A 24,868-nucleotide genomic window follows, 5' to 3' on the forward strand; every position below is an offset into this window, starting at 1 on the left:
CATCTTGCAACTGCTGCTCCACCAGAAATGTTACTTAAGCCTTGGACTGTTGTACTTTTTTGGTGTAATTTACTCTACCTTAGTGGTGTAAAAAATGATGAGTGGCATTGCCACTCCTCACTTACTCCACACTACAAACAGACCACACACAGCACTCACGCTAACCATATACTGCCACACAGCGCTCACATTGGCCATATACCACACATAGCACTCCCGTTGGCCATATAGCGCTCTCGCTGGCAGTATACAGCACACACAGCTCATATTGGCTATATACTGCACGCAGCACTCATGAGATCAGTGGCCGATAAGTAACACTTATTCAAATCTGTGAAAAGTGGCTATTTACCCACTTTGATGCCCATTATGATGCACAGAACCCATTTGGGCCAGGCTGGAGGAACCTGAATTTGATGTGGGCCATCACTATGTATGTAGTGGCAGTGTGAGATCAATGGCTCAAAGTCATTTAACCCCTGAAAAACACCAGTTACTTATTCAAATCTGTGAAAAGTGGCTATTTGCCAATTTTGATGCCCAGATCCCATTTTGTCCAGCCTGGAGTGACCTGAATATTATGTGGGCCATCACTATATATGTAGTGGTGGTGTGAGATTAGTGGCCCAAAGTTATTTAACCAATGAAAAACACCAGTTACTTATTGAAATCTGTGAAAAGTGGCTATTTTCCCACTTTGATGCCCATTTTGATGACCAGAACCCATTTGGACCAGGCTGGAGGAATCTGAATTTGATGTGGGCCATCACTACGTATGAAATACTGGTATGAGATTAGTGGCCCAAAGTCATTTAACCCTTTCAGTAACACCCTCCAGTGCCCACTTTGATGCCCATTTTTGTGCCAGTTTTATGACATTTGTAGCTGCTTTTAAGCGTTTTCACATCAGGGCACCTCGCTGCAATATATTTTTTCATTTATTTATCTATTTTTTTTAATTTAACCTGTAAAAAACAGCAAAAAAGAAATTGCCGAATAAGAAACCAACTCAGCCCCGAATAAGAAACCAACTTCAGCATCGTAAGTAGCAGTAGGGCGGGCCCTAGGCATCCAGTCTGACCCTAGATTTGGTACAGAAACCAGATTATTAAATTGTAGAACTTCCCATTAACTGCTGGAACCTAAATACACCTGTAACCTGAGTGCGGTGGATGCTGTTTAACCCTGTCAGGAGAGTATGAATGGAGGGAGGGGTCCATGGGTCACAGTGGTGTCCCAACAGGAGTGACACAGGTCCGTACATGTAGCATGTAAACTGCATAAGACAGGTCGGGGTGAGAGAAGCCGGGCACTCGGTCCAGCGCATATGCTGCACACATCCCAGTGTCACTGACTGGAAACTTGGCTGCCACATTTCCCGCGCTTTCCACACTCCCGCGCGTCTTATGACACAGACGCTTCCAGCATCCTCTGGTCAGGTTTACGTCATCGCCTGACAGTCTCTCATGGATACACCTCCTGTTCAACCAGCTGCTCCACCAGGAACCAATCAGCTGCCTCCTCCAAACCGTCTCCCCGGCTGCGCCAAAAGCCTCCTGCCGGCTTCACCCGCCATAGACTCCGCCCCCTGCCAATCTGGCCCAATGGCGTGCCAGAGACTGTCCGGCGTGCGGGGCGTGTGAGGTCAGAGCGCGGCCTGGCCAGTGTCCCTCCTCCGTGGCCCCGCCCCCCGGCAGGCAGCTCTCCGGCCCGCGCTCAGTGTCGCGCCCTCTCTCTCGCTCTCTCCCTGTGTGTAGAGCTGCGGACATGGCGGCCGAGCAGCAGCAATTCTACCTGCTCCTCCAGAATCTGCTGAGCCCCGACAACGGCACCAGGAAGCAGGCCGAGGTGAGCGGGGCAGGGGGGACGATGAGTGCGGCGGTGCGGCTCCTGTGCAGGTCCCTGTCTCCTCATGTCCCAGACGCGGCCCACGTGTTAGCAGAGCGCGGCGCTCCACGCCAGCTCCGCCCGTTACCGGCTCCTCTCGTGACTGATGGACACGTTGCTCCGGCAGGTCGCCATAAACTTCCCATGCGCTCAGTGCAGCAGACACGAGCCCGGGTGCTGGGACATCTGTGGCCTCCTGCTCCTCGTACAGGACTGCAAGTCCCGGGAAAACTTCCTCTAGTGACCCAGGACGTGTATCCTGATGCTGGGCGACTCCATAGAGCAGTGACCAGGACCTGAGCCGCTATGTCCCCTACATTGTAGTTATCTGGGTTCCCAATATCAGGGAATTATTGGAAGGTGATCATGTCACCCGCCAGGAGCTGTGATAACGCAGCAGATCTCCAGGGGTGGAAGCTTTTCTGCCATAATTAATGTCCACAGGTCGATTTCTATTTGCAAGTTGAAGGCAAAAAATAAAATATAAAAATTCAGATTTTTGCTTCCCCCGTGCCCAACAGACGAATAATTTATACCGATGACCATGCACGTTACTCCGCAAGTACAGACTCTTTAAGTGTCACCCTGGAGGAGGCATCCAGAGACACTGCCAAGATTTCCATGTTGTTGGGGCCTAAGCATTCAAGACCCTTCAGTCCCAAATTGGTCAAAAATATATATATTTTTTCTCCTACTTTAGATTAACGTTCCATCTTTGTGAGCAGTTTCTGAAGATGTCACTCGTGTTACTCAGGTGCACACACATTGCAGTATACGGCAAGTTTTGGTATGAAGCCCCAATCACATTCTATTTACTGTGATTTGTGGGTTCCCTGATATTTGCCTCCTGAAATGCTGAATAAACTGGACATTGACGGCTGCTATGCTCCCTCCATTCATCTAATAGCCATAAATGATGGCTTATATTTTAGAGACTCTGTGGTGATTAGAAAATAAAATACATTGTTATATGGGATGTAAGGCATTTCTTTGGAATACGCCATTTCCATATTGCCCCAGAGAAGAAAATCTAGAACAGTGGTGCCTACCCTGGCTTGCATGTTTAACAGGGGTGACAATTTCATTGGAATCAGCCAAAGCAGTTGATTCGGTCTTTAGAGTCCTGCCTGCGGAGCGCTGCTCCCAATAATCATGTGATGTGAGCTGGACGTGTTCTGCTGAGATCAGTTGCGGCCTATGGACACAGGACGATAAATTACAGATTGTTCTGTGCATTATTAGCACGGTCTGTGTAAATAGGTTACGACTGTCCATCGGCAAACATGTTTAATACCTTAAATCGTAAAGTGTAAATCCAGGGTAATAGTGTTCCCTAAAATAAAATGATTTTCACCAGGCATCTACTTAAGTGTGATAGTTAATGAGGGCATATATTTGACTTTTCAAGTTCGGAGAATGCGTATTAGCAGAATCTGTTTTAACAATCTGAGAATTTAGCACCTCCTAGGTAATGGTAACTACCAGTTTAAAGAGATACTCTAATTAGAGATGTCTACAGGATATGATTTAAAGAGGACATGTCACCAGAGCAAGTGGACAATTTTTGTTTTCTTTAAATCTGCAATACTGTTCCAGACATAAAAGCCTTTTTATTTTGTGCAAATTGTTTTGGTCTTCACCAATCTACAAGGTTTCCTCGAGCGTGACTTTACCCTGTACTGCATTATTTCCCTATAGGCAACGCCCAATTTCTAAAGACCACAAAAATTGACATTAACATAGTCAAAGGGCCAGCATGAATAAAATAAGAGCAAAAACTAGCCAATGATGACAAGTCCTCTTTAAAGGGGTGTTCAAGGACTATTTTATTTTTTTGACTATGGGCCTAAGAACTAACAAGTACATAGTTGCTAACTACCTGCCTGTTCTACCCATCAGCAGCTCAGAGAGGTAACTAACCGCTCCTACCGGCGATTCTGCTGCTTCACATCAACAAAGCAGCTTTTCCTTTTCTGGGCTGCCCAGTCGACAAAGCTTGTCTGCTGGTGTCATGCTGATTGTCAGCCAGCTCTGCAGCAGTCAGGCAGTGGGGAGCTGGCTGTCAATCAGAATGACATTAGCAGTTAAACACAGTCAACAGAGCAGAAGAGAAGCTGCTGCTTTGTAGGTGTGACGTTGGCGGAAGCCGCAGAACCGTTGTCACAGATCGATGGAAAGAGGTAGTTAGCAACCTGCCTCTTCGTTGTTAAATTCGTAGTAAAAAAAAAAATAGCCCCGGATAATCCATTTAAACGTATCATAAATGCATGTACCACCTTTCAGGACAACATTTATGTTGAGAACTGCCCTGTCCTGCAGCTACCTCCTGCATTTATTCTCTAGATGTGACTGCCACATCACTGGGTGGGAAGTTTATTTGCGGACAGCCTTACTCAATAGCTGACACATGACAAATTCTGGTTGTGATGTGATTCTGTCAGCAGGCTTTTGCTATGTAATCTGAAGATAGCATGAGTTAAGGGTTAAAACACAGATTTCAGCCATGCCTCGCTTATCAAGCTCTGTGGTTTTGTTTGCTTGCATTGATTGCTTTACCACCAAGAGCTTATCATTGCTGGGGCACAGCAGCACAGTCTGACGCACCCCCCTGTGACAAGCACCTCTGTCTGAAATTTGTACACAGAGCCTGGTGTGGGCAGGGTTAGCTTTCTCAGCTCTGCTTCCTACTAAATCTAAAAGCTGATGGTGTCAGAACTGATACATCGTTGGATTCAGGGTCTCTGCCTACATCAGGCTGCTCTGAGATGAGGTAACAAAAGCCTGCTGGCAGATTCCCTTTATAAAACGGGAAGTCCATAGAAAAATACTGCCCCTTGGGCGCTATTAGTTGGGGAAGTCCACATGGAATAATGAATCCGGCAGGATATAAATTCAATGGATATTTTGTTAATAAAATTCTTCTTAAAAGTATTTAAAAAAACCAAACCTTAACATTCATAGAATTAGTGATATAAGGTCCATGCAACATACTTCAACTCTGGACCAGTGTCATAAGTCATCATGTTAATTTTTTTTTTTTTTTTTGCAAGGATGCCCAAACTTCACACATGCTCCTCTACAGCTGCTGCAGTTAATCCCTCTTAGGCCATATTCACACTGTCAGTATTTGGACATTTTTTTACCAGTTTCTGTAAACCAAAACCAGAAGTGGAAAAGTCAGAGGAAAAGTTAATAGAAACACATCACCATTTAAAATGTACTATAAATTTAAAGTAGCTCCAGAAATGGTATCACTTTAAAGCGGTTATACAGCTGTTAAATATTGATAGGCTATCAGTATTAGATATTAGGGGTCTGACTCTTGTGCGGCAGAAGTGCAACAGATTGTTGTGAATCTGGGAATATAAATACAATTTAGTAGCTCATAGCCTAAGAGTGATTAGTCAATGTGCCCACGTAGCATTTTTGTAGCGTTTTTACGGCCTCGAAAACGCTTGTAAAACCGTCTGCCATGCAAAGCAATGTGAATTCGGATGTGCTGTGCACATAATGCGCTAATTAGTGCGCCGAATTCGCATGGCGTTTCAAAATGCAGCATGACCATTTCTATCGCAATTACGCTGCAAATTCGCGGCCATTGAGGAACATTGAAACGCAGCAAACTCGCAATGTATATGTGGATTTGCTGTGTTTCAATTAAATTCAATGGCCGCAAATTTGCAGCGTAATCGCGGTGCGTGTGGTACCCGGGATGAAGAGGAGACTGCAACTCCTCTTCATCCCGGCTACCACGTGGTGAAAGAAAGAAATAAAGTTAAAAAAACAAACAAAACCTGTATACTCACCTCTCCGGTCTGCTCCCGGCGGCGTCCTCTCTCCTCGTTTTCTCGCGGTGTACTTGCAGGACCTGCAGTGATGTCATTTAGTCAGCTGATGGTCACGCGACCGCTGACGTCAGCAGTCAGGTGATGGTCGCATGACCATCAGCTGACTAAATGACGTCACTGCAGGTCCTGCTAGTACACTGCGGGACGCCGAGGAGAGAGGACGCCGCCGGGAGCACACCGGAGAGGTGAGTATACAGGTTATTTTTATATTTTTTTCTTTAATTTTTTTTTTTTTTTTTTTACACTACAGATGCAGCATTTAAAGCATCTAAGTTGGTCACACAACATAGCCTAACTATTCTCAGTTGAAATATTCCACAGGCAGCTCAGGTCTTTGTTAGAGTGACTGTGACTTAATCCTTCCTCAGCAGGGCACATTGTGATGCTTGTAGGGGAATCTGTCCCAGCAGTCTCATTGGCGGGTAGTTTTTATCAGTGACATCATTGAATAGCACAGTTCAGCACTTTCTTTCTCAATTGTTACCAGAAAGAAAGGCCTGCGTTTTCAGTTAATTTCAGTCTATTCAAAGACTTCATCCATTATTATCCATGCTGGACACCCTATTGTATAGGAACACTTTAATGTCTGCAATCATCGTTTCAATGCAGCAGCACTTACCTGTGCATAAGTTGATCTCATCAGTGATATCATTAACTGTATGTTATGAATGCAGGATGGTTTGACTTCTCAAATCTTTAGGAGACAGTTAGACCTCTCTTGGAGACAGTTTGGAACAGTTTTGGACTATAGTGGAAAGCACAGATTGAACTCTGCATCGTGGTAAATTCACATTACTGTATACATTTGCCATATTGTGCCCATGGTGTACCTTTGATTTCAATCTTACTATTGTATACCTTTTTTCCTACCTTATGGAATTGTGTAATGTTGCTCTATTCCATACACAGGCTTTTCTTAAATATAGAAAAGTTGCTCCTTGGTATACTTTTTTAATATGGAAGCCTATAGTGCAGAAATCTTGAGCCACACAGGCTTGATAGACACCACTTATATAACTATGATTAACATGAAAATACCACAAAAAATGAAGATTGCATACCACTTCTGATTTCTAACAAACAAAACCCAGGGCTACAAGCTAGCCCTGGAAAATGAAGATATATATGCTTAAATTTAAAAGATGAAATATTATTGGACTCAAATCTAAAAAACAAAGGAATAACTAAAAAATGGGGTACATCCTTTGCCTTGTGACCTCACTGCACCACTGCTGCATAAGAAAATAATCACTCAGCTGATGAACTCGTGTGACCTCTCCCGGCAGCTCAGTACTATACACTGCTGGGAGCGATCACGCTCCTATCAGTGTATAGAATGCTGCCGGGTGATCCGATCGCTGTGGGACACTTGTGAATATGACGGATAGGTGAGTATAGTGTGTTTTTTATTTTAATATCTGTTTATTTTGACTTTTTTTTTTTTTTTTTTTTTTTTTTTTTTACTCTGTGAGCACATGCTGGCTGATGACAGCTCCTATCAGCGACGCCTGCTCTCGCTTTCATCAGCGGCAGCAGCTATAGGCTGATGGGAGGATTAAGGTCTTCACAGCTGACGCTTGTGACCCGCAGTCAATACTTTATGCGTTTTTGACCCATTGACTTCAATTGAGTAAGTCAAATACGCAGCAAAAATCTGCAGCTAATCTGCAAATTTTTTTATACCTGTGTTTTTACTGCGGGTTTAACTGACTCAATTGAAGTCATTGGGTGAGAAACGCTGCAGAAACGCACAAAGTATTGACATGCTGCAGATTTAAACACAATGCAAACCTTGACAGGAAAATTCCTGATCCATGTGCACAGCACTTCAGGATTGTCATTGCATTTGCTTGCAGAAGGATTCCCTAGCCAATTTGGGCCATTTCTGCACGGAAAAAACGCTGTCTGTGAAAAATGTGTAGGCATCAATCGGTTTTCTTTAGTTAAGAATTCTCAAGCAAATGCTGATCACAAGTGGTTCTGCCACTGAAATTTCCAATTAACAGTTATAACCTATAGTGGAACCTGATAGCATATTCAGTCCTCCGCTAACGCAGGAAAAATTTGCTTCAATTAATTGTCAGAATATTCACTGGTTAGTTGGTGGATCAATGGCAAAGAAAGTAAAAAAAAACCCATAAACTGAAATTTAGTTTTGATCTGAATTAAGTCTGTTCATGCAATAAAAAGATCAGTAATTTGAAAGTGGGTATTATAAAATATGAAATATATTTAAAGATGCAGGACTTGCTAGTTAGTTCCGCCATAGCGTTCATAATTGTTCTGTGCACCTTTCTTTAGATATTGCCCCAAGTCCTTTAAGGTCTTATGCTGTGCAGGCTCAGCCTGTCTCTAAAGAAGCTATATGTGATCATAGATCCTTGGTGCACAGCGCCTACTAGAATCAATTGTCACTTTCCACAGTCGTTCTTATGCCCAATGCTGACCTACAAGGTATTTCTGAAGATTTTACAAACTGAGGCCCATATGAGATCAATGAACCACGGAGCAGTAATAGATGGAATGAAAGTATTCTCGTCAGATTCAGCAGAGTATTAGGTCTCATAATCAGGTACTTAATGAGTAAGCATTTGTCAGTTTTTATTCACTTCTATTGCTTGCAGGTTGGTGGGGATTTGGGACCTGAGACCACCACCAATCAAAAGATAGCTGAGAAGTGTGCAGCTCGATAAGCACACATTTGCTTGAGTGCGCTCACAGATCGGAGTATAGATTCATTAAAAAGTCAAATACTTTCTATTGAATCTGTACTCCACTCTGTGTGTATACATCTGCTGTGCACTCCTCTCCTGCCTCCGGAGCTGCACACTTCTATGTTTTGGTTAGTTTTGTCTTTTTTTGTTTGGTTGGGGTCTCGAGCCAGACCCCCACCAATTTGCAAGCAACTAAAGTGCAAAAAAAAAAGCTAAAGGTTAGTTACTCATTTAATTTATATTAACATGCCCTGACAAGGGTAAAACCAATAGTGAATATTTTTTTGCAGGGCTGTGGAGTCGGGAGTCAGAATAAAATGGACCGACTCCTAAAATACATAATAAATTAAGTTCATTAGCACAATGCAGGATGTGCTGTAAATGTTTTCATAAGAATTTGGGAAAGTTATGAAATGTCCTATAAATGTCTGTTCTATTCCTGATCTCTGCTTTTACTTGAGATGAATCTGTGCTGCACTTTATGTACACGCTCAGTAGTGAGGCTGTGCTCTGGAGTCGGAGTCGGGGAAATGGTTTGGCTTACCGACTCCACAGCCCTGATTTATTAGCAGCTTTTTTACTGATGTATGCAGATAAAATTAAGGACAACTGCAAGGAATCACAGCAAAGTAGATTTATCATATAATTCTATGATTGCCCCAAATACATACCGTAGTAGAGGAACATTTTGGTGACAACTGCTCTTTAACACCTTTTTAACGTATCATGCACATGTACGTAATTTGTCTGGTGTAGTGTATGGAGTAGGCTGTGAAGCTGAGTGCTGTTTTATACAGCTGACACTTACCTGCAACTGTCAATCGCTGCAGCGTAGCCCCTTAGATGCCTTAGTCCAGTGTTTCTCAACTAAAGTCCTCAGGACCACCCAACAGATCAGGTTTTCAGGATCTCCTTAGTTTTGCACAGGTGATGGAATTATCAATGCACCAAAAAATGCCACAGGTTCTCTCACCTGTTCAATACTAAGGAGTTCCTGAAAACCTAATCTGTTGATGGAGGGGGGGGGGGGGTGTATAGTCACTGCAGCATCTGAGTGGTGAGATGGGAGGCATGCGAACCCGTCCTTGTACCAATAACCATTACAGCTCCTGCAAGAAACAATCATACTGCCCCTTTGACCAGGGCTGTGGAGTCTGTAAGCCAAACCTCCAACTCCTCAATCTCCCTGACTCCACAGCCCTGCGTCACTACTGAGCATGTACATAAAGTGCAGCACAGATTCGTCTACTGAACCCAATTTATTATATTTTTTAGAAGTCGCAGTTAGTCCATTTTATACTGACTCCACAGCTGTACCTTTGACTACAGAATAAAGATTATATTTTTAAATTTACTGGTTGGTATATATATTTGATCAGCAGAATAAAGTTAATCACACGGCATAATGAACACCTAAAAAAGTTAAGCCTATCAATCACAAAATTGCCTGACTTTTTTACATTGCACTTCACACCACAGTGAATTTTTAAAGCTGAAAAATGTAATAAAAAAAAGGTAAAACTGCAGCAGTAGCAAGGTGGGGGAAGCTGGATCTTTTAAGAAAAGTAAAATGTTCTTGTCTGCAGATCTGCTTCATTGTAGATGGAATGTAGCACACGAAAACTATAGAAATGTCATTACCACAATGTCATTGCTGAGCCAAGCTTTGTCTGTGTAAGGAAGTGGGGAGAGTCACATGCTGCCAAAGCTGATGGTTTCATTGTGGATAAGAAATTGATTTATTGTCTTAATATATAGAAAGCTTTATTTTGAATGATGAGTTGTACATTCTCTTCTCCGTTCAAGATAGGACTTTGTAGAGCCAGGTTCCAGCTGCCCCTTGTTTGGATTGCTGAGTGTCCCAGTGGTTGACCCCCCATCATTGATTAGTAGGTTATTAGCTCTCCAATGGGATAATGAACCTTTAGGATATTGATGACCTATTCTTAAGATGGGGGATTAGTATCAGATCAGTGGGTAAACACCACACAGCAGCCCCAACGATCAGCAGTTTTTGCTCCGATGGCTGGATGTAATAACTGATTGGAGCCTAACAGCACATCTCTGGACACTGTAGTGGCCATTTCAGCTTCTTGAAGATCTGCTTTCATTCACTTCTATTTTGAGATGAACTACGGTACCTGAGAAGGGTGCACTGCCTCAGTACCTGAGCAGACAGGGCTCAAATAACGGAGTATCTTTATACCTGTCGCATAATACCAGGATACAGTAAATGGGTTGTTCAGTCTAAAACTACAAGTCTGTTGTCACTCTGTGACTGCAGACTTGTGAATCCTCACATTGTGCCCACTGCTTACTGTTAGAATTCTCCAGTGTCGGTGCCGGGAACTGCGGTCATGTGACCACAAGTGTGCAATATGCATATTCCCCAGCACAATCTAACTAGATGGGCCCGGCCAGTCTCAATGCAAGTGTATTGAGTGAGGCCTGAAACAGTCAGTCGGATTGTGGCTAAGAGTATGCATATCGCATACTTTTGGTCACATGAACGCTGACACTGGAGAATCCTCACATCGTGCAGTGCACGCGTTGAGGATTCACAAGTCTGTAGTCACATAGAATGTGTAGTTTTAGACCAGACAACCTCTTTAAGAAATTTTGAAAACTGAGGAATTTATGTAGAACGTGTTAGTGAATTGCATAAATTTTCATTGTAATTCCATTTACTTTTGATAACTGTGTGTCGTCATTGGATAAACATAAGGGGTTGTGCTAGCAGTTGCCCACTAAAGTGTATAAGTGACTCGTGTTGCTGTACTTTAATTTCTGCATGGTGATTACTGGCTTTTCATAATCTGTAACGGTCTTTGTTAGGACCCCCAGTGATCCTTGGTGAAGGGTGAGCAGGTCCTTCAGAAATCAGCTGCATCTGGCCCCTTATTATCCAAAGCACACATGTCAAACTCTGGCCCGTGGGCCAAATCTGGCCCACAGGATGGTTCTATTTGGCTTGCGACACCAGAACCACCACCTCTTTGTGGGGCCATTATTCTGTATGAAGGATTATGTGGTGGCCCGTAATTCTGTATGGAGGATTATGTGGTGGCCCGTAATTCTGTATGGAGGATTATGTGGTGGCCCGTAATTCTGTATACCAGTTGGCCCGCGACTTAGTCCAAGTTTTTCATTTTGGCCCTCGGTGTTTTGAGCTTGACATCCCTATTCCAAAGGAATAGTAAACTACACGAAGCCCTATATATGTAATATGAAAGAGGGTACCAAAAATATCTATGCACAAGTAGGACATGAGTATATTGTTAGTCTTGTGATAAGCCCTTCAATTTAGAAAATATTTCAAGCATGTGTTACAGACTCGAACTCCTTGACATGCCACTAATTTTTTTGTTTTGATTCTGGATGAATGAAATACTCTGTATGAAATTGAAGGTGTGTGAAGGGAAAGAGGCATCGTGCACCTCGATGGCAACCGCAGTACAACTCTTTACAATATAAAGCTGAGAAATAGCTGTGTGCTTGAGACCTTACTACTGTTTCTCCTATTCTAAGAATGCTTTTTAGTTATCTGGTAATTGTCATATTCGTTTGTGAGACTGACCTCTTTAAAATTGTAATATTTTGATAATACAGTTGCCTTATTCAACATTATATATTTTCTAGTTTGCTAGTAGATCTTATGATATTAATTCGCTGCCACACTAGCCTTATCCAATTTTGTTAATGGCAGGTACAATAACGGTATAGGACAAAGTATGCTTGCCTAGTTTTTATGAGAGCGCCACATATAAAGACAGCTAATGATTTTATTTTGCAGGAAACCTATGACAGCATCAATGGTCCATCCAAGATCTCTTTTCTTTTGCAAGCAGTTCGAAATGCTGCAGCTGCTGACGAGGTAAACTTAAACCTGAAATTTGGAATTTAATTGCTCTCTTGGATTGGAACATTTATAAAATTAGGGTGATATATTTGCTATGATTGACTGCTACCGCCAAGTCACTCTCATAACTGTATACATGGCAGTGGTTTTTGAACATTCTAAGATCTATTTGTGGCTGTGTTTCAGGCCAGGCAGATGGCAGCTGTCCTACTGCGACGCCTCTTGTCGTCTTCCTTTGAAGAAGTCTATCCATCTCTTCCAGCTGATGTGCAGAATGCTATCAAAAGTGAACTACTACTTGTCATTCAGTTGGAAGCGCAGTCCAGTATGAGGAAAAAGATCTGTGATATTGTTGCAGAATTGGCTAGAAACTTGATTGGTAAGGTGTTACGTGGAAACTGTTCTTTAAACTAAGTTTGTGTTAACAAGTAGTGCATGTGACTGAGAAAATTTGTTAAATATCTTTTCCAAGAATTCTGCACTTATGAGCCACTTCTGAACTTGTCATCCACTCTGGAAATACAGTTCAACTCTGTCAAGAAAAGACTGACTACTAGCACAGTGAGGTGGCGGGTTACACCTTTTTTCTTTTGTGCACTATAGAGGGAGGAGGAGCAGACTGAGAAAACCGGCCGAAAGATTTGTAACCAGTTATGTACCTCATCCGAGAGCTAGATTCACATCTCTACAAAGCTCAGTATTGCTGTATAATTTCCTCTATTCTGCTGCTAATTTTGTCTGTTGTAAGGAATGAAGCAGGAATCCCCTTTTCTGTCTTCTCTTTATGGTAGACCTCACAGTAGACAGTCTCCTCCCTCCACCACATTCAGTTGCAAATCGGAGATGGCTTGAAGAGGGTAAATTGGTAAAAATGTAGGATACAAGTCATATAATGCCCAGAGATTGCTATTCCTTGTGTGTACACTATAGTTTATTCTGAAGTGTTTTGAAATATATTATATACTTATAAGGTTTAAAGTGCCCGATTGGAGACGGCAAATGGCTGTCAGAGCGGTTATAGGAATACTATGGAGGAAGGGTCATCTATGTAGCCACTCGTGGGCACTGTCTCCATACTACTGTGACAGCTTATTGTAACTAGGAATGTTTAACTCATTGAGGCAAATTTATTAGGCTGCATGAATCTAGATGAGGCAGTAGGACACTGCACTAAATGTATCAGTGACGCATGATTCATAAATTTGGTGCACCTTGCTAGACATTTTAGATACTTTTTATGCCACTTCTTGGTTGACCTACTTTACACCACCATTTTGCATGGAAATATTTTTTTTTAACTTCAGCAAATTTTGCAACACAAGCAACAAGAGCAGAGATGGGTACGACTCCACCAACTACAGAGATGTCAGCAGTAACCTGGGGAAAAGTGTTCAACTGCATTCTGAACAAGAGGATCCTCATTTTCTTTACTAAGCACAAACGTTCTCAGCAAAAGCCAATCTGGGTTCATGCCAAATCACTGACCACATCTACAGCTTGCACAACCTCATCTTGAGCCATGTCCACAACACAAAGCATGGTAAAATGTCTGTTTTGTGGACTTTAAAAAGACCTTCGACTCGGTGTGGCACCCGGACCTATTCCTGAAATCGCTGCAGTGTGTAGGTAAATGGGCGTAGAGTGGCCTATTTCCAGCAGAGCCATGTAGGCAGAGGGCTGCAGCCTAAGTTCAGCGCACTGCAACATCTAAATCAATAAGCTGGCCTCAGCAATAGCATCTTCCTCAGCACCAGGTGCCCCCCACTCTGGCGTCAAGTTGAAATTTCTGCCTTTATGCTGATGACCTACTGCTGCTATCATTTACTGAGAAAGGTCTCCAAGACCATCTGCAAATCTTGGAGAAATTCAGCATGGCCACAACCTGTCAACCTAAAGACAAACAACATAATCGGGTTCCAGAAGAGAAATATACAGTCCAGTTCCCTTAATTTGTGTTTAATAACTACCCACTTACAGGAGCAGACTGATGCACTTACCTTGGCCTGGAAATCCATCAGTCTTAGAGCTTGAAACAAGCCATTAAGATACTGAAAGACAGCCTGCAAAACCTTCTGTGTCATCTGAAAAAAAAACTACTGCCAGTGAGTCTGGCTGAAAAAATTTTGACTTCATCATTGAAGCCAATCCTCCCATATGGGTGTTGGTGATGTCTGGAGTCCTCACACACACCGAGACAGGTCATGGTGGAATTCTGCAAGCATCCTCTCCATTTCCATCTGAGCACCTCAAACAGTACCTGTCAGGCTGTGCTGGGCAGGTTCCCTCTACACCGAACAGTCAAGAAGAGGGCACTGTCATTTCTGGCTCACCTAAATAGAAGACTGAGCACTCTTCACTATAAAGCCTTACATGTAAGTAGTCCAAACGTGCCAGGTTCCCTGGAACAAGTTACCCTAATACCTATCACAACAGCCTAGCAAGAGCTGAAATTGGGAATTTGATAGACGTGGGCCAAGAGAGGTATGTCAGTGACTGGAGGAAGGATGTAATCACTAGTGATGAGCAAGTATGTTCTGTTAACCCTTTCGGCGAGTATGCTCAGGCCGAGTAGTTACAGCTGCTCGGTGTTATGTTTGAATCACTTCCGTGTGCATGATTTGCAACTGTTTGACAACTTTAATACATGTGAGGAATGTGTAAGAAATAGACATTCCTTACATGTACTAAAGCTGTCAAACAGTCGCAAATCATGCACACAGGAGTGATTCAAACATATCACCGAGCAGCTGTAACTACTCGGTGCTCGGCCCGAGCATACTCGCCGAAAGGGTTAACAGAACATACTCGCTCATCACTAGTAATCACCGAACAGAAACTGACCATAAAGTAGAGTGCAGAGACTACAAACTAACCCCATAACTGGAGAAACGCCACTAGATCCTCAGACGAGACAGACTAAATGCTCACAATCTTTTCAGCACCGACAGACCTACAAGCTCAGAGATGATAGACTGCCAACACTGCGACCTAGAGGCCTTGGAGGATGAGACTCACTTCCGGCTGCACTGCACCAACTACTTAGTTGTGAGAGACACTCACTTCAGTAGATCCCAGTTTCTTCCCAGATTTCAGCTCCATGGACAGGAAAGAGAATCTCTACATCCTGCTGGGGAAGATGAAAACTCAGTAGACATTGCTGCGCAATATGTGAGCACATGACATAGACTGCGAGAAACATGATGTGCCATGGACTTCTATCCTTTAGTCCCTATTCCCAAATCTACACTTGCTTTGGTAATGCTAAAATGTGTATGGTTCTGTAAAAATTTTGACTATACAAATGTTAAAATATTGCGGTGTTTGTTTTTTTTTTGTCAGATGATGATGGCAATAATCAGTGGCCTGAAGCATTAAAGTTCTTGTTCGACTCTGTGAATTCTCAAGATGTGGGGCTTCGTGAATCTGCATTGCATATCTTCTGGTATGTCATGTTTATCATTAGGCCACCTTTAAAGGGAACCTGTATTATCAGTCTGGTGTAAGTTATGATGTGCACAAAAACATATGTAGAAGCGTACAAATGAACTTTTGAATCTGCCATGATGAAGCTAATGAAAAGTTGTAGCTTTACTTTAATACTATCCTTATTAAATATAAACGGTTTACTATGATAGAGTTGAATGGTAGCCTCATGTGTTTTTACTGGAATTTTGATATAGTTATGTAATCCTGGCTTTATTTTCTTAGGAATTTTCCTGGAATTTTTGGAAATCAGCAGCAGCATTATCTAGAAGTCATTAAAAGAATGCTTGTGCAGTGCATGCAAGACCAGAATCATCCCGAGGTAAATACTTCATCTTCCTTAATGTGCAGATTTTCATACAAGTAGAGGGGTAACGTTTCTCCTTGTGGAGAGTGACATGCCAGAGCCGGATATGTCACTCCACAAGTAGAAACGTTACCTCTTAGACCTCAGTCCAGAGCCTCTCACCTAGCCAAATCAGTTCTCATACTTTGCACTGACGAGGGCCAATAGCCCGAAGCATCGTGTCTGCAAATTGAGATTCTGATTTGACTATTATCCCAAGTCATATTGCATGACTCGTTAAAGGGTTGATTGTGACTTGTAGGATTGCTGCTTCCAATAGGTGGCGCTATAGAGTTTTAAGTCCTCTTCATCTCTGAAGAGGCAATTTGCATACAAGTAGTCAGCTAAACCATATTAGTTCAGTATTACAATTTCTCTTTGGGAAAAAAGTCAGCAATATGAGCTGTTTTCATTTATGTTTCAGTTCTCTTAATGCAGCCAATGACATATTTGATGGATGTCTTCATTCTTGTTGCTGTGGCTGCATTTAAAAACTTGTATTTTTTTTAAGGAGTTTTAACAGAATTTTTTTGCCGTGCCCTGCTCCAATGATTGCTCTTCACTGCTGCGTCCGCTCTTTGTTGACAGGCTGTAGCAGTTACGTCACTTCAACAGTGTCGCTGATGATCTCTGTTCCCAATGGCTCTGCAGCGGAAGACTGCATAAGCCATCAAGCCTAGTGATTGGCCGCAGCGCTCTTGACTTGATGTCACTGCCTCAGCAGTGCTGTAACAAAGTTACACTAGTGCTGACATTGTTGGAACAGCGCTGTGTTAGGAGGTGGTGGTATTTGCAATTGTGGCTGGTTTCATTTAAGTAGGGGTGTGACATGCAGAAGTAGTGCTGTTACTTCAAAAGCATCCAGCAACTATTAGAAGTAACACAAGCACAGGAGACAGGAAGTGTTGTGCTCCAGAAGCATCCAGCAACTAGAGGGGTTAACACGGGAGAAGGGGAGTGTTTTAGCAGAGCCCCAGGGGGGATTGTACGGAAGTTGTTTACTGTCTGGCTGGAACTGAAGAGAAAGGTCACTTATGATCTGTATCTCACAGAAGGCAAAGGAACAGAATTCCGGTCAGGAGGAAAGCTAAACAAAGGTCAGTTAGACTCCCTGAGCTAACAGTGTGGCGTATTATCTGCCAGGAAGATAACCTCTATGACAGGCTTCCTTCCAGTCTTTATCTCCCTTATCACAACCTTTCCCCCCTCCATCTCCATGCAGGATAAAGAGTGCTGTGTACTATTGAGTCCTTGTGAAGGAAAAGCCTGTGGTTGTGTGTGTATTAAAACTGTGCTGTACTGTGCTACCGGATAACAGACTGTGTACTGCTGTGCTGCAAAGGAGACACTACTGTTATTACTGGAGCCTGTTGTTCAAAGAGACATTTGCATTGCACTGGCCGTGCCTCATTAAATGTTACTGTTCTACCTTTTAAGAAGACCCTTGTCAGATGTGTCTGGTGACCAATTGAATCTATTGTGTGCCTGAGAAAAGCTGCAGCCTATGATCGCCCTGAGTAACGGTTCCCCCAGGATTCCAACGAATTCATGTAACCGGTCTCGCTCCTATCTGAATTTAGGCGGCGTGCGTGTAACAGGGGTCGTAGTTGTCAAAGTAGTTTAATCTCAACAAAGTTTTTGTATGCTATGTCTATAGAAAAGACATGGACCACACATGCAAAAATCATACATTGATCTATTACGGCTAAGCAAAAATTTACAATAATTGAGGTTCTTTAGTTTAACATTCTGATGACTCTATGGAGCCCACTACCATGTGACGGTGAACCTCTCATTGGGTACCTGACCTAAAAGGGGAAGTGATCTTGTGCCCCACAGCACCCATGCTGCAAAGCCCTCATGGCTCCAGTTCCTTCCACCCACAGGCACACCAGCAATGGCCGCCACACAACACATACAGTGAAAGGAGCTGAAAAACTCCCCCTCTGCCTGTCCTCCAACTGAGCTGAGAGCAAAAAATACCTTGTATCTAGTATAGACTAGATAGGATAGTGTACTTTCTTATGACAGCAATGACCTTTTGTGGAGCATAGCTACCAATTACTCACATTTTCTAATATTAGTCTCTTATAAACCTTTTAAAGTGACCTATATGATTTGGATCACTTCAAGCAATGGCAAAAATATCTAAATTACCCAATATAAAAATTTGACATTATGGATATTTTTATATACACCAATATTTTGATCCAAAAAATGGTTCCAGTCCATAACAAATTTTGCATAACTTTTGTAAGTTGCACTCCTAATCTGTTTTTTTTTATTCTGCCATCTGAATATAGTGGAGAGCTTCAGTATATAGCAGCATTCAATCAATAGTTAAGGAAAACTGTTAAATGGTACTTTAGAAGTATTCTAACTATTATGTTAGGCACTTCTAAAGGCTTTCTTCCCCTCTTCATTCTTGGCTTTCTCCACTACATACTTGCTATACTGCCAATAGACTCCTGAGGAAGCTATGCATTTTTGGAATTAATATTCTGCTGCCCTTTCTCACTCGTAGATCAGGACATTGTCTTCTAGAGCTGCTGGTGCATTTGTTCTGGCCAATGAACACAATGTTCCATTACTGAAGCACTTTGCTGATTTATTACCTGGCATCCTGCAGGTGAGACCTTGCCTGAGAAAATAGACTTTTATCATAATAATGGTATGTTTTTAAAAAATGTAAATGTGATTTTCCTCTCATTAAATTATTTTAGTCAGTAAATGAGTCCTGTTATCAGAATGATGACTCCGTCCTGAAGTCTTTGGTTGATATAGCAGATACAGTTCCAAAATATTTGAGGCCTCACCTGGAAGCAACATTGCAGTTAAGCTTGAAGGTAGGTCCAATCCCTTAAAAAAAAAAAACAAAAAAAAAAAACTATTTTTATTTGCCGTAGCATTGATCAGGTTACTATTATATGTTCTTTATAGTTATGTGCAGATACCAACTTGAGCAACATGCAGAGACAATTGGCGCTTGAGGTTATTGTCACCCTTTCTGAGACAGCAGCAGCTATGTTACGGAAACATACGAGTATTGTTGCCCAAGCTAGTAAGTAGTCATTTTCTATCTGTTATTGTGTAGAACCCACTGGATTGCATTTAGAAACATTCTCCTTTTTTCTCAGTTCCACAGATGCTGGCAATGATGGTAGACTTGGAAGACGATGAAGACTGGTCTAATGCTGATGAATTGGAAGATGATGACTTTGACAGGTATTCTTATATGCATATTGCAATAGGCAGCTTTAAAATGGAAACTATTAAAATTGCTTGTAAGTGCTTACTACAAGCTTCATCTCAAAGTGAATATTATCATTTCTACTCTTTCCATTAAGGGAAATAAAATTTAAATTTGTTTGCTACTATTGCTTTACATTGAATCCTGCCTTGTAGATGATAAAGAACTACTTCTTTTATACTAACAAAATAAAACAAACAATCTGTCTGAAACCTTTCCATCTTAGATGTCATCGTATTTGATGGAGAAATATAGTCCTGTATGTAGAGCTTTTCCCCTATTCCATCAAAACGATGCACACACAATGGATACCAATGTAAGTCAATGGGGCCCGGTGGTATTAGCCACACAAAAACCACAATGCCTTAGGCCAACTTCATTCAGCAGTAGATCTGAAACATAGAAAAATCGCAACTCTTTTCTATTATTTTTTCTTCGTATGTTTCGCTCTTGGTATTTGCTTACAAATACGACCATGAATCCAACATGTGAAAGTCTGAGGCTTTATTCAGATGTCAGTGATTTTTCACATACACACAACAACGGCCTGAGTTTGATTAGTGTCATCAGAGATTGGGCAGTGTGCCAGTTTTTGCCATCAGAGTTTGGTCAGTTTCTTTAGTCTTAACTGAAAAGTTTTCTCAACCCTTCTACCAATCGGTGAAAAACAGACTGATCACGGATTGCATCCATGTACTGGCTGCTTTTTATTTTTTAAAGACCTATAGACTTGCATTGGTGATTTTGATCCGAAACTGATCAAGATTGGACAGATGAACAACCCAGTAGACTATAATAGGTATGAGTTCTATTGGTGAAATTAATGGATAGAACTCCATGAAAAACTGATGTCTGAATGATCACTTAGTCTGAATTTGATGTTATTATTTTTGGCGGCCATTTGGATTTCAGAGGTGCTAATACCTTTTTGCAACAACTACTCTTGTATGTTTCTCTCATAGCCATACACATCTTAACAATATCATCCATGCTTTATTGATAAAAATGACGTAAAGAAGTTGTCTGCTACTTAAACACCTCCTTCTCATCCCCCACGCTTGGCCCCTATAAAATAAAAAAGCCTATACTCCCCTCCTATGCCGTTCCCATGGTGTCCTCACTTACTGTCCCGGGGCTCCCGTGCGGCTGTTGTCACAAGTGAGCCCGGCACCCAATCAGCACTGGTGTCACTGTCCCCGCCTTCAGACAAATTGGACATGACGAGGAAGTCAGAGATCAGCTCCAGCCCGGGCTTCCTCTTCATGTTCAATTCGAGAGAAGGCGGGGACAGTGACGCCAGCGCTGATTTGGCGGGGGGCTCGCGTGTCTCGACAGCCACACGGGGAGCCCGGGACCATAAGTGCCAACACCGCTGGAACGGAACCAGCACAGGAGGTGAGTATAAGCCTTTTTTTTTTTTTTTTTTTATCTGGACCAAACATTTAGATCAAGGGGTTGTCCTAGTTGTGGACAACCCCTTTAATGGTAAACTTGGGAGCTAGCTTTGCAAATTACTTACCTTGGTGGTTTTCAGTAAAATCAGTAATCTGATGGAAAATTGCTGTAAAATATGGCAAAAAATGGTAAATCCTTTAACCCCTTCATGACATGCGCCGTGCCTCCCCGTTTTGATGTGGGCTCCGATGCACATGATAGCATTTTCTGTACAGCTGACATGTGACCCTAACAGCCGTGAGTGGAATCGGCATCCACCCGCGACAGTTAAAATGTTAAACGCTGCTATCAATCTGACAGCGGCATTTAATACCGCCTCACCGGAAGCGCATCACTAGTCCCGCCTATTGGCGCCCGTGTCACATGACTGCAGGTCGCCGATGGGTTGGCATGACAACCTGGGTCTGCAGGAGACCCCTGTGGTTGTCAAAGCAAGTGAACATTTCTGCTACACACAGGCGATCAGATAATCGTAACTTCTAGTCTCCCGTGGAGACTATTGAAGTAAGCAAAGTAGAAAGAAAAGTTTTTAAAAATATATATTAAAAAATATAAAAGTTCAGTTCCACCCCCCTTTCGTCCCATTCAAAATAAACTCATAAAAAATCAAACATACACATATTTGGTATTGCCGCGTTCAGAATATCCCAATCATATCAATATATACAAATAATCAGATCGGTAAATGGCGTAACAAGCGAAAAAATCAAAACGCCAGAATTATTATTTTTTTAGTCGCCGCAATATTGCAATAACAGGCGATCAAAACATCGTATCTACCCCAAAATGGTATCAAAAGCGTCAGCTCAGCCCGCAAAAAATAAGCCCTCACCCAGATCACGAAAAATGGAGACGCAACTTTTCTTGGAAAATGGTGCCATTTTTTTAAAACAAATTTTGGATTTTTTTTTTTACCAATTAAATTAAAAAAAAAAAACTATACATGTTTGGTATCTGCAAACTCGTAATGGTCTGGCGAATCATAATGGCAGGTCAGTTTTAGCATTTAGTGAACGTGGTAAAAAAAATTGTGGAATTGCACTTTTTGCAATTTCCCTGCACTTTGAATTTTTGTTTCCCGTTTTACAGTACAAAATATGGTAAAACCAATGGAGTCGTTCAAAAGTACAACTTGTCCCGCAAAAACATGCTCTCACACGGCCATATTGACTGATGAATAAAATTTCTCTGGGAAGAAGGGGCGCAAAAATGGAAAAAGGCCGTGGCGTGAAGGGGTTAACAATATTCTCTATTCCAGCAATGCTGTAGCTGGTGAAAGTGCCTTGGACAGAATGGCCTGTGGTCTAGGTGGAAAAATTGTTCTCCCCATGATAAAGGAGCACATCATGCAGATGCTACAAAACCGTGAGTAGCAAAGATATTACTGTAGAGCTGCATAACTATTATGACTGTTAGTGCTGTTACTGTGCCAGATATACTCCGTATAATCCTGAGGTTATTGGCAGCATTAAGATTAGGTGCGGTTTAAAACTGTTCTATGGGGTGTCACTGTGCACACATTGCATCTTGTCATGCAGGGTTTAAAGTAGTAAGGCCCTTTTTCAGATATTCTGGTCATACTTTGAACTAATCTGTATGCTAGGTCACTAGTCATGACTTTTTTAATGCATCTTTTTAATACCTGTGAAAATGTCTTTTAGAGCACATACTGTATTTTCTTCTCCCAACATCCTCCATTTTAGTCAAATCATAACTTGTACATTTCAGGTATGTAATGGCCAACTATATGGACAAAAGTGTTGGGAGTAGAGTTTAGCAAGAAGATTTGAAGGACCTTAGTCCTGACATCGTGCTGGGTATACTAATCAGAAGAGGTGCTAGTAAGTTGGTGGCTCTGGTCCAGTATCCAGACAACCAATTTGGCCACTGGGCTAGGATCCTATAAATATTTTTGCTCAACTCTAGTTGACATTGAATTCACTAAATTTCTGCTGCAGATTATTATTGCGGAAAAATACGCAGCACGTCCATTAATTTTGCGGACACGCAGCGTAATTGCCACCATTGACTTGCATTGAATTGCATAATATCCGTATGAGCACATGTGCACCAGTGGATATTATGCGATTCAATGTGCGGATGATACCCGGGTCTGGAGAAGAGGAGAGGTACCATAGGACGTCAGCGGTCGCGTGACCTGTCACATGACTAAATGACGTCATGGCCGGTCCTTTCACACCACCGCGAGCCATACAACAGACCGGACGCAGCGGAGAAAACACCAGGGGCCATCGGAAGGTAAGTATAATCTTTATTTTTTTACCATTCTTATTCTTTCGTTTTTCTTTTTTTTTTAAATATTACTTGGTCACACTATATAAATCCATGCCGGTTGCACGGATTTATATAGTGTGACCAAGTTGTCAAGCACTTTCCAAGTGATGTTAAAATCGCTTGGAAAGCGCTTGATAACCCGCGTGCAGAAATGCAGGCAAAAACGCTTGACAAATGCTTCTACCTGGCAGGAAAAACGCATGTAAAATCCGCATGCGTTTTTCCTGTCAGGGAGAAGCGGAAAAAATATGCTGCATTTCTGCATCGTGGGCACTTTATCCTAACTGAACTGTTTCTTTGTCTTTATTCTCTGTACATGTCCCTGCTTAAATGTAAAATGTTGTGGAATATGTTGGCACTATAGAAATAAAATTTAGTGAGGACTCAAAGTGCTGAGGTGTGTAATGGTCAAGTAGTCAACACTGCTGAATCTATAATTGCAGTGCTCCAAACCTCCTCTCATTAATTATTGGCACAAATATTGTGCATCGGGAGCTCTGTGGAATGGGTATCCATGGCGTGTAGCTGCTTGTAAGCCTTACATCACCAAGCACAATCACCATGCCGCCACTGAACTGTAAATCACTAGAAACATGTTCTGTGGAGGGAGCCCTTTAATACTTTTAGCATTAGTACGTTTTGGACAATTCTATGCTTTCAATTTTGCGGGAATAGTTTAAGCAAGGTCCTTTTGTTTTCCATCATGACTGTGCCCCAGTGCACAAAGCAAGGTCCCTGGTTGGATGAGTTTGAGGTGGAAAGACCTTGACTGGTCACATGAACCCCATCAAACACTTTTGGGAAGAATTAGATCAGAGATTGCATCAGGCCCTCTAGTACAACAATGGTGACTGACCTTACAAATTCTCTTTTGGATGAATAAGTAACAATTTTCTAAGACACATTTCAAAATGTTGTAGAAAGCCTTCTCAGAAATGTGGTTGCTGTTATATATACAAAGGGGGGACTGGCTCCATATTAAAGGGGTTTTCCAGGCTTCCGTCTTTGTGTGACTGCAGACTGCCGAATAAAGGCAGTCCGTGAATCGCACACTAATGCAATGCCCCTGTATCCTCCATGTGAGTGGGCAATCACGTGACCCCAAGTATGCGATTTGCATAGTTGCAGTTATATACCGACTATATTTTCCTCCACTCTTTTCAATGTTCATCCAGAAGAACATTTTAACCGGTTCCCGACTGCCCACTGTAGATAAACGTCGGCGCTTGCCGGGCTCTGTGCAGTGCCGACGTTTAAAAACGGTGGGTGGTCTCGCAGTGCTCAGGGCCCCCAGGGTCCTGCAAGCACTGCGATTCCGGTGCAGAGCGTTAGCTCTGACAGGGTACATCATCGGGACCTCATTAGATCAGGTCCCAGTGATGTTAACCCTTTGCTGTCTGCTATATGCTGTGATCTATAGTGATCGCGGCATATAGGAGACAGCAGCAAGAGAGGGGGTCGTCTTACTTACCTCCGAAGACCTCCGTTTCGTTTGAGGACCTGGGGTTGCTATGGCAGCTGGAGGTCACATGACCGCCTCCAGCTCTGCCATATATGGTGTCCTTCCTGTCTGACTTCAGCCTGTATGTAGCTGATACCAGACAGGAGACTCTGACTGAAACAGTCAGTGAAGATCTCATATAATGTAATATATGTGTATTACATTACATGAGATCAGTGATCAGAAAAATAAAAATTAATGTCCCATACAGGGACTAAGTAACAATGTAA

General features: G+C 42.3%; 1 protein-coding gene across 1 annotated transcript in view; it reads left to right on the forward strand.

Annotated features, from left to right (window-relative positions):
* Positions 1-1,654: 1,654 nt before the first annotated feature.
* The window catches only part of IPO5 (importin 5), a 68,407-nt gene continuing 45,193 nt past the window's right edge, over positions 1,655-24,868 (forward strand). The window contains exons 1-10 of the mRNA XM_073664171.1: positions 1,655-1,848; positions 12,243-12,323; positions 12,495-12,687; positions 15,648-15,750; positions 16,017-16,113; positions 18,662-18,766; positions 18,861-18,983; positions 19,078-19,198; positions 19,275-19,362; positions 22,101-22,207. Of these exons, the coding sequence (XP_073520272.1) occupies positions 1,768-1,848; positions 12,243-12,323; positions 12,495-12,687; positions 15,648-15,750; positions 16,017-16,113; positions 18,662-18,766; positions 18,861-18,983; positions 19,078-19,198; positions 19,275-19,362; positions 22,101-22,207 (1,099 nt within the window). The 5' untranslated portion in view covers positions 1,655-1,767. The remainder of the gene's footprint in view (positions 1,849-12,242; positions 12,324-12,494; positions 12,688-15,647; positions 15,751-16,016; positions 16,114-18,661; positions 18,767-18,860; positions 18,984-19,077; positions 19,199-19,274; positions 19,363-22,100; positions 22,208-24,868) is intronic.

This window comes from Phyllobates terribilis, unplaced genomic scaffold (genome assembly GCF_046119375.1).
Source record: "Phyllobates terribilis strain yellow unplaced genomic scaffold, ASM4611937v1 Scaffold_2__4_contigs__length_985480577, whole genome shotgun sequence".
NCBI classification, from domain to species: Eukaryota; Metazoa; Chordata; class Amphibia; order Anura; family Dendrobatidae; genus Phyllobates; species Phyllobates terribilis.